This window comes from Diadema antillarum, unplaced genomic scaffold (genome assembly GCF_040938485.1).
Source record: "Diadema antillarum isolate AM-2024a unplaced genomic scaffold, OU_Dant_1.0 seq00000565_RagTag, whole genome shotgun sequence".
NCBI classification, from domain to species: Eukaryota; Metazoa; Echinodermata; class Echinoidea; order Diadematoida; family Diadematidae; genus Diadema; species Diadema antillarum.
In genome coordinates this window covers 53040-63872 of record NW_027271504.1, presented here as the reverse complement: position 1 = coordinate 63872, position 10833 = coordinate 53040, and the positions used below count along the sequence as shown (strand labels likewise).

Below are 10833 nucleotides of genomic sequence, written 5' to 3'. Positions count from 1 at the left end.
GCCGGAGGCATTATTTTGTTTGTTTTGCTAGCATTTTGCTCTTGGACTGTAAGTGTTTTACGCTTGAACCATTGTAGTACAGTGCACACTCTTACATATATGATTGCAATACACATACAACATAGGGACCTATTTATTGTTGCTGAACTAAGCTTTGAAGTATTTCAAGACAAAAGAAATCTAACAATCTTGAGCAAAGAATTACCATTTCTTCAAAAATTTAATTTTGATGTTGATTTGTTAAGTTTAACTCTGTAATTTGCATTGGTTTTAAAGAGGACTGGATTTGTAGAAAGCGCACTTCACCCATGAAAATGCGGAGAACCAAGTCTTCGGCAGCGGGTGCCCATAATCCTGGGAAAGGGGACAAGCTTCACTCGGCCAGCTCATTGTCGCCAGACCAGCAGAGCACCGACTCCCCGGGCCAGACGTCCCAGTCAGACTGGACTGGGGGGAGTGGGGCAGAAGGTGAAGGCAAACCCATGGAGGAGGGCACAGAGGATGCTGCCAAGCAGAGCAGCATGAGTGACAGCACATCATCCATCCAGGATATGTTAGCTGAACTTTATCGCCTTGTTAGAGACACCCATCAGGTTAGTAGCATACAGAGAAAATTGTATGTGCCACATGTGGCAAAAGTGGTCAGGGATTTTACATGAAATACAGATGGGTACATGCACACCTGTTACGATCTCATTCTTCACACTTTGATGTGTAAACCTCTGTATGTACATTATTATGACCATCCCTGTGATGTCTTGCAGACAAACTGGTCTGTTACCTCATTCGCTAGTGAGAAAATTCTGCAAGGAGCAAATGATTATAATGATGGCATTGACAAGCACAGAGAGACTTTTCAGAGGTATGACTGAAGACAATGAAACCATGTTTGTTTGTTTTTTTAATTCTGTGTAATCATTACACTTATTTGAACGAGTCTAAGTGCATTGCTTTCTTCAGGCATGCCAGTTTTGTTTTTTGTTTTGTTGTGTTTTGTTTTTTTTAGTCATGGCTTATTTCAGACTTATCTTCCATGGCATTGTGTCAGGGTAGTTTGCAGGCACAAACCCTTGTTGGTCGTGAAGGAGTCTGCGCTAAGACAACTACATGCAGCATTGTCACTGTCCCATAGGCCCTGTACTGTAGCTTCTCCTTGTTGGAAGAGGCTGCAGTGCCAGTGGTGCATGTAGTAGTAGTAGTAGTAGTCTTGGCGCAGACTCCTTTACATCCAACAAGGGTTTGTGCCTGCAAACTAGTGTCAGGGCTGGCCTTCAACCCCTTGCCTTTATGATATTGGAATTTCTTATAATGTATTACAGGACACATCCACTTCCCGTGAACAGAGGGTTGATATCTGATCTTCAGACTTGAGATAAGATGTCATATGACCTATGGATGAGATGTGTATCTGTGTGCTGTCTGCCTGTCAATGTGGAAACTGGCAGAATATTGCAGGAATGTTGTCTCTCTTTTTTATCGGTCTTGTTTCAGTGCAAAAATAAAAGTGATAGCAACCTCAGCAACATTTCAAAGATTCAGGAGAGAGTGCATCAAGAGCAGAAGATATCGTCGTACTACCGTGCAAAACTACGTAGCCTCTACCAGACAGCACTTACGGATGCTGAAACAGAAGCTGAGTAAGAACAATTCCAAGAGCCGCATTTGACTCATGAGTCAGACTTTTATTACACTGTAATGGATCGCCCAATGAAAGCACTAAAGGCCCAGAAGTTCCCATATCTCAATCTTGCAAAGTTTTGGTGAGAAATTGCATTTACATGTAAACAACATGATCGAGAGATCTTAGTTGAGCACATCTTATTTGTTGGAGACCTTAAAGTCCTGATCAATTATACTTGAAGTGTCTATCCAGCAAGACAGATTACAAGAATTTTTGTTGTTGTTGTTATAAATGTTGTACGAGTTGAAATTCAGCTCTTGCTGGACTGAACAATTATTTCACTCCATAGATGTAATACTTTTAATTGTATATCTCAGTGTTCTATACCAGTATCTTGCATTTCACTTCACGCCCTAGCCAATCCTATGCAACTTGCTCGTACATCGTCTCACCCATAGTTTGTCTGTCTGTTTTGCCCCAAGATGTTTGAGGAAATCGCTGGACAAGATTAATGCCATCAAAACGTTACGAAATGAACAGCGTCTCCAGGCAAGGAACGCTGGCCATTTTTCTGACACGGATGGACCTCGCAAGATCATGAGGCGTGGGGTCTTAATGAACATGCTGCAGCAGACTGCCATGACACTCCCTCTCTGGATAGGGCGAACTGAAAATGAGTGAGTCAACTTGTATGATGTCATATTTTCCCATGTGTATGACCACATTGTTTGCAGCATATGAAAGGAAAGTTCCAAAATCCAGGCAAGACGTAACCCTAGCCCACTGTAAATAAAATGTAGTATTTAAGATGGGCATCTGGAATTAAAGATTTTGGTACCTGCTATCTATTTTTCTATATTTGGTAATCAACTTGGAACTTATTGTCACATTTGTATGGATGTCAGATAATGGAGGTATTGCAGCACTAGTTTGTACCAATCTTGAAAATGCTGCATAAACTCATCTTTTCATTTTTTGCTCTGTGTCTCCTCAGAAAACCACCTCATTTATGTGGATCAGTTCCGGCAGAGTCAAACTATGTATGTAAACCAGGAGACTACGTGGCGGCCAGAGTTCGAGGCAGCGACGGCGATGAGAACTGGATTCTGGCGGAAGTCATATCCTTCAACTCCAGCACTAACAAATATGAAGTGGATGACATCGATGAAGAGGGAAAAGAGTATGTTTGAACAGTTGATCATTATCTTGCATTTTGCATAAGACAGAGCTGTACAGTATTCTCAAAATGTATTTTTCTTTGATTGTGAAGTGGGAGGTGTGCTAGTGGTGACTGATTATTATTATTATTATTATTATTATTATTATTATCATTATTATTATTATTATTATTATTATTATTATTATTATTATCATTATTATTATCATTGTTATTATTATTGTTATTATTATTGTTATTATTATTATTATTATCATTATTATTATTATTATTATTATTATTATTATTATTATTAGTGATTTTTTTGCCAGAGTAACTAAAGAACAATTTTGGTAAGATTACTGTGAATGTATGCATGACTTGACCATAGAAAATGAGATGGTACAGTAATTGGTACTTTGAATACGTACTATAGTTATTGCAAGTCAGCTTAAACTCCCTAAGTCAAAGACCAAGTGAAATTTTATGAACATTTCTCTGAAATGCTTGGATGACATGACAAAAGGAACAAGTGAGGGAAATATGTAGATACAACATAAAGTTTATCTGTGTAAGCAGCAGATTTGCCATTGCAAATGCAAGTGGTCCATCTTTTATTTGAATGCCAGTAAATCTTAATGTAATATTGGTTCATAATCCCTGAGGGCAATTACCCCCCAGCTAAATACCGGTTATTAATATTGATAATAAAGTTAGAGTAGAGATTATGGTCAGGGTTGGCTTTTAGGGTTAGAGTTGGGGTTAGGGTTAGGATTAGGTTCAGGATGAGGATTAGGGTTAGGCTCAGGGGAAGGGTCCTGGGTAATTGCCCCAGACCCCCCTTACAGATGGTAGAAAAATATGTTGTGTAATCATGATTGTAATCCCTTTTAGAAGAATCCCTATTAGAAGAATCATGATTGTAACCAGGAATTTCTTGCATCTGAAAACAAATTGTTGTAATCTTGAGTTTAGAATCTTGATTTGCAAATTTGAAGTGTTTTCAATTCTTGATGCGCAGTTTTTATATTAAAGACTTGACCTTCAAAGAGCCGAGTTCAACCCTTCATTCACTTCTTACCAGAGACCGGGCAAAATGTAAATGCAATCAACCTGATCTGCACTTGATAGCATGCACTTTGTGAGTTTGATTGACAGGTCTGGTGCTTCCAAAACTTAAATCAAGATTACATTCAACGGGAATTTATAAATCTGATTACAGGAGAGGTTTTTCTATCATCTAGAAGAGCTTTACATTACCTTTTTCACATTCAAGCGCCTGAACGTTGTGTAACTCAAATCAAGACTACAATCAAGATTCATGATTATAAAAAACAGTGATTACAAAACGAATTTTTCTTTTGTATGAAAGTGTTCTATGTTACTTTGGTCTTTTTCCAGGAGACATCTCTTGTCACGCCGGAGGATAGTTCCATTGCCGCTCATGAAAGCAAATCCAGAGAGCAACCCAGATGCTCTGTTCAAGAAAGGCACTGTAAGAACGGAATTTGGATCAGGGTTTGGGTTGCGAATGTATGTAGATAATTATGTATTTGTAATACTAGTATGTAACTATAATCTGTCACAGTGGAATGAGAGCTTAGATGTTCATAGCAAGGGCAGGAGTGGCAGAGATGTATGCAGTACAGTGTAATGATAGCCATGTATGTCATTGCTGTGGTGCCTGTGGTATGTTACTTGAGACTCAAATTACTTTGTGCACTATCATATATGACAATGAAAACTAGACTCTTGACACTTGCAAAGTACAACTTAACTGGAATGTCATGATGTATAATATTTTTTATATTTTCCTGTGTGGATTTTTCTGGCATGTAATTCTCTTTATCTATTCACACTTATACAGCTTGTGATGGCGCTGTACCCTCAGACAACCTGTTTTTACCGTGCTCTTGTAGAACGGCCTCCTGAGGGGGTAAGAATACTTCATTCTTGACCTTCACCTTGAAGTTATTGAATATTTTCATTTTTTGTGGTATACTGTAAAAGTGGATATTTTCTCGTGACTAATTTTTCGCGCTCGGCCGGATAAGAAGAGTTTGGTGTGTTTTTAATTCCGCAGAATCAAGACGTCAACTGCAGGAACATACAGCATGCAAACATATTCGCGTGCTTTTATTTTCGCGTTAGTTTCTCGTTGCGCGAAATGCGCGAAAATTTCCACTTTTACAGTATGCAGGCATACATGAATCGATCAGTCAGACACTATCAATACAATGCAGGCATTTGAGGTCATTGCTCATGCTTATTTTCACACCCTAGCAACTGTTGACACACTTGATACATATCTTGACAGCTTGGTATACCAGCACCTTGCAATTTATGCATAGTTATGCTATGTTTTTGTGTGTGAACATACACAGAAACAAAAACAAACATGATTATCACAGACAGACAGACAGACAAGCACACACAGACCAATAGTCAAGCAACCTGTTTCGTGCAGTGTACTATGAAACAAAATAGGCTCTGTTGTGATGAAGAGAAATTTAAACTTATGCAGTACAGTCAATGTCTGATCAAGCAGTTTACAGTTTGTCCTGGAAGAGGAGGTTTGATGCACATGACCACACTTCTCACATCATGTGGTTTTTAGCACCCTGGAATATTTTTATTCTTTTTCTAAAGAGCTGTATGGTAGGTAAAAAAAAAAAATGGTAAAAGTGATTTTTAGTGCCTTATGAAAGAAATTTTTGTTGTTATCGACGGGCTCAGCAGTGCAGCATCATGACATCAGTGCTTATGACACGCTCAGTGCCACTGATCTCAGTGTCCCACACAGGCAACTGCACCACACTATGCATTTACCAATCCATGTAGGGCTACCAATCCATGTAGGACTAAAAATAAGTAATCACAGGACAAGTTTGCGGACTAAAACAATCTCATTCTGAAATACTGTTCAAAATCAAATAGACATGATTTCAAAACATTCGAAAAAGTGTCATCATTATTATTACCTCTGTCAAGGAAGTTCCTTTTTAGCTGGTGTTGGTTTGTCTGTCTGTTTGCAACAGATTTGGATGAAACTTACGTGGAAATTTGGTAATGACACAAGGAACAGATGATAAAATTTTGGCAGTGATATGCAGATTTTTATGCATTCTAAAGGATTGTTTATCTTTTGGCAAATAGGGTCAATGAACTTAGGGGTTCAAGCTGCGCATCTTTAAGGTTTGCATACACGCATTAAAGATAATAAAAAGTTTTGGTACCTCAAAAGTTTCCTTGAATTTCCTTGTCTTAGTTTGTGTTTCAGGTTAAAGTACCTTTCATATAACTAACACTGTGAGACTTACTCGCCCCAAAGTGCTCTCATGTCTTAGTAATCATGCAATTAACTGCGACCAGCAGCCCCATACGCATAGCGTAATCGGGCTTCGCATTGTAGCATTCAGGATCATGACAGATTTAGTATCGCAGGATAAATGTCAACTTAAAATCCCAAAAATTCTTCAATTTGAAGACTTACCAATTAAGGTGAAGTATTGAAAACAGGCTTCGGGCAACGTTTGGTTCTGCCTATACTCCCTTTCTGTTCGAATTGATGACTGAATGTGACTCGGTCGAGAGGACCTTGGGAGAGCTACATACACTGAATACTACAGCCAGTGCATGCGAACACATCACATGTGCACAAATTTCAAATCCATCAACGGATAAGATGTTTGTGTGCGCATGCGCTGGCCGTAGTAGTCAGTGTATGTAGCTCTCCCAAGGTCCTCTCAACCGAGTCACATTCAGTCATCAATTCGAAAAGAAAGGGACTATTGGCAGAACCAAACGTTGTTCGAAGCCTGTTTTCAATACTTCAAATTAATTGGTCAGTCTTCAAATCGAAGAAATTTTTGGATTTTAAGTTGGCATTTACCCGCGATACTAATTCTGTCATGATCCTGAATGCTACAATGCGAAGCCCCATTACGCTATGCGTATGGGGCTGCTGGTCGCAGTTAGCTATGCGTACAATGGGCTGCACGCTGCTGGTCGCAGTCAGTGGTTTCGTACAATATTTATCGACGCCGTACGGCGACGGCTCTGGTACGAAACCATTATTGCATGATTTACAAGACACGAGAGCACTTTGGGGCGAGTAATTCTCACAGACAACGTACTTTAACGTGAAACACAAACCAAGACAAGGAAATTCAGGGAAACTTTTGAGGTACCAAAACTTTTTATTATCTTTAAAGCGCATGCTTTGCTTGAGGAGCCGCGCAGGAGGAAAGCTTTTGAGGTAAACACAAGGCTCTTTTATCATTAGCTCACCTGAGCCAAAGGCTCAAGTGAGCTATTGCGATCGCCCTTCGTCCGGCGTCCGTCGTGCGTCGTCCGTCGTCCGTCGTGCGTCGTGCGTTGTGCGTAAACTTTTTACATTTTCATCTTCTTCTTGAAAACCCCAGGACCGATTTTCATCAAACTTGGCAGGTAGCATCCCTAGGGGGTTAGGAACTCAATTTGTTAAAATGGGCACCATGCCCCACCCAGGGGGCCCCCAGGGGGGCCCAAACCCCCCAAAATTAAGGAATCTGTAAAAATCTTCAACTCTAGAACCAGAAGTGATAGAGCTAAGTTAATACTATGAGTTAGTACATTGATGACTGCAGTTTCAAGTTTGTTCATGGCAGAATCAGGGGTGCCCCCCTTTGGGACCCAGGGGAGGGGGGTCGGGAAGGGTTCTAATGGGGCCTAAATTGTACATTTTCATCTTCTTCTTGAGAACCCCATGACCCATTTTCACCAAACTTGGCAGGTAGCATCCCTAGGGGGTTAAGAACTCAATTTGTTAAAATGGGCACCATGCCCCACCCAGGGGGCCCCAGGGGGGCCCAAACCCCCAAAATGAAGGAATCCGCAAAAATCTTCTTCTCTAGAACCAGAAGTGATAGAACTAAGTTAATACTATGAGTTAGTACATTGATGACTGTAGTTTCAAGTTTGTTCATGGCAGAATCAGGGGTGCCCCCTTGGGACCCAGGGGAGGGGGTGAGGAGGGGTCCTAATGGGGCCTAAATTGTACATTTTTATCTTCTTCTTGAGAACCCCATGACCCATTTTCACCAAACTTGGCAGGTAGCATCCCTAGGGGGTTAGGATCTCAATTTGTTAAAATGGGCACCATGCCACACCCAGGGGGCCCCCAGGGGTCCCAAACCCCCCAAATGAAGGAATCTTTATAAATCTTCTCTAGAATCAAAAGTTATAGAGCTGAGATAATACTACAAGTTTGTTCATAGGAGATCCAGGGGTGCCCCTCTTGGGTAGGGGGGGGGGGGGGGAGGGGGGGGGGGATGGTTGGAAGGGTCCAAATGGGGGCCTGAATTGTACATTTTCATCTTCTTCCTGAAAACCTCATGATGGATTTTTGTCAAACTTGGCAGGTAGCATCCCTAGGGGTCAATATCTCAATTTATCAAAATGGGCACCATGCCCCACCCAGAGGGCCCCAGGGGGCCCCAATCCCCCCAAATTAAGGAATCTTTAAAAAATGGGCCCTTGATATTGTACATTTTCATCTTCTACTTGAGAATGCCTGGTCAAATTTTGGTAGAGCTGTGAATGATTTAGATTAGTGACTGCGTGAAAGGTGAACTTGCGATACTCAGGTGAGCGCTAGACCCGCGGGTCTCTTGTTGTTTTTTTTTTTTGGGTGGGGTGGGGAAATTGGGCATGGAAGTATGGGTGGAAAATAAGCTGCTTGCCGGAGGTATGTGCTCTTCGAGTGCTTTTCTAGTTACCTCCACTAAGGAGGTTATTTGCTATTGTTGGCGTAGGTTTGTCTGTTTGCAAAATACTGTAAGTCAAAATAGTTGTGAACGGATTTGTATGAAACTTACAGGAAAAGGAAGCGATTATTGAATTTTAGTATTGACTTGGGTATTTTTTGATGAGTTTGTGAAGGATTTTTTTTTTCTTTTGGCAAATAGCATCAATGAACTTCAATGAACAGTTGAGTTCAAGCTACGCGTACTATATTTGAGGTTTGCATTTGCGCATTAAAGCGTATGCTCTCCCTGCTTCTGGTGCTGTGCAGCAGGAAGCTAGCTGCTGAGGTATATAATTCACAGGGATTCTTATTTGTGAATTGGGTGATTTTCATCTTGTATGTATGGGTGAAAATGGGCAACTTGGCAGAGGTCTGCCCACTCTGAGTGCTCTCTAGTTATTACATGTATTATTATAACTATTGAATTTACAGTTTGTCTTTTTAATTATGCCTGGGCTTAATTGGCATTGGGATCATTATTGCCGACTGCAAAGTTTTGGCCGCCATGGTGGCAGTGTGTTAATAAACATCTTATACAAAAATGAGATGGTGCCATACAATGTGGTACCCTTAGGTATGATGGTACCCTGGAGGACCCTGGGGTACTGCATGGTGCATCACATGCAAAACACTGGTAACTGATCATGTAAGCTAAATTCAAATGGATTTCAATGTTCTAATCAGATTTTGACTATCTTGCAATGTTTAAATATATGCATAATCTCCAGCTATGCATCTTGTCCTTGAATTGGTATGCCTGTTAATTGTCCCCGCCGAACGAGTTCGAGCAGGGGACTATGAAACGGGCTCCGTAGGTGTGTGTGTCCGTGTGTGTGTCCGTCCGTGTGTCCGTCCGTGTGTCCGTCCGTGTGTCCGTGTGTCCGTGCGTCCGTGCGTCCGTGTGTGATCAAAATCTTCAATTTGCTACTTTTCTGTCATTTATGAGCCAATTTTGATTCTGTTTGCTTTATATGATAGCTCTATGTGGGAGCTTTGAAACTTCTACACAGAATTTCAGTTGTGACCTTTGACCTTGACCTTTGACCTATATTGTACATTTTGCTACAAAATGCTACTCCTTCGCCATTTCTAACCCGATTTCGATTCCGTTTGCTTTATGTGATGGCACTAGTTGAGGGCTTCAAAACTTCTACGCAGAATTTTGACCTTTGACTTCTTTGACCTTTGACCTTGATTTTTTGACCTGTATTGTACATTTTGCTACAAAATGCTACTCCTTCGCCATTTCTAACCCGATTTCGATTCTGTTTGCTTTATGTGATGGCACTAGGTGAGGGCTTCAAAAGTTCTACACAGAATTTTGACCTTTGATTTCTTTGACCTTTGACCTTGATTTTTGACCTATATTGTACATTGGCTACAAAATGCTACTCCTTCGCCATTTCTAACCCGATTTCGATTCCGTTTGCTTTATGTGATGGCACTAGGTGAGGGCTTCAAAACTTCTACACAGAATTTTGACCTTTGATTTCTTTGACCTTTGACCTTGATTTTTGACCTATATTGTACATTGGCTACAAAATGCTACTCCTTCACCATTTCTAACCCGATTTCGATTCTGTTTGCTTTATGTGATGGCACTAGGTAAGGGCTTCAAAAGTTCTACACAGAAATTTGACCTTTGACCTTTGACCTTGATTTTTGACCTGTATTGTACATTTTGCTACACAATGCTACTCCTTCGCCATTTCTAACCCGATTTCGATTCCGTTTGCTTTATGTGATGGCACTAGGTGAGGGCTTCAAAAGTTCTACACAGAATTTTGACCTTTGATTTCTTTGACCTTTGACCTTGATTTTTGACCTATATTGTAAAATGGCTACAAAATGCTACTCCTTCGCCATTTCTAACCCGATTTCGATTCCGTTTGCTTTATGTGATGGCAGCAGGTGAGGGCTTCAAAACTTTCTACACAGAATTTTGACCTTTGACCTTTGACCTTGATTTGTGACCTGTATTGTACATTTTGCTACAAAATGCTACTTCCGGCGGGGACATATATTACGCACCGCGTAATTTCTACTTTTCCTTGTTTCTTGTTTCACATCAATACTTGTCCACAGCCCATCGATGATTACTCAGTGCTGTTTGAGGATAACTCCTACGCAGATGGCTACTCTCCCGCCCTCTCTGTTGCCCAGCGCTATGTGGTGCAGGTCAAGGAGCCACGAAAGAGGTGAACTCTCCCCCGACTCCATCCTCGCAAAGCTGCAGGAGCCATCATGGAGACAAAAACAAGGCACCTT

The 10833-nt window shown here is 40.9% G+C and overlaps 1 protein-coding gene across 1 annotated transcript; it reads left to right on the top strand.

The window, feature by feature from the left end:
* The first annotated feature begins 286 nt into the window (after positions 1-286).
* Positions 287-10778, top strand: LOC139735132 (SAGA-associated factor 29-like). Its single transcript, XM_071645896.1, has 7 exons — positions 287-593; positions 1492-1637; positions 2104-2298; positions 2616-2801; positions 4179-4272; positions 4645-4713; positions 10651-10778. Exons 1-7 carry the CDS (start codon positions 309-311, stop codon positions 10765-10767), a joined length of 1092 nt encoding a protein of 363 aa, XP_071501997.1. The 5' UTR covers positions 287-308; the 3' UTR covers positions 10768-10778.
* Positions 10779-10833: the final 55 nt, after the last annotated feature.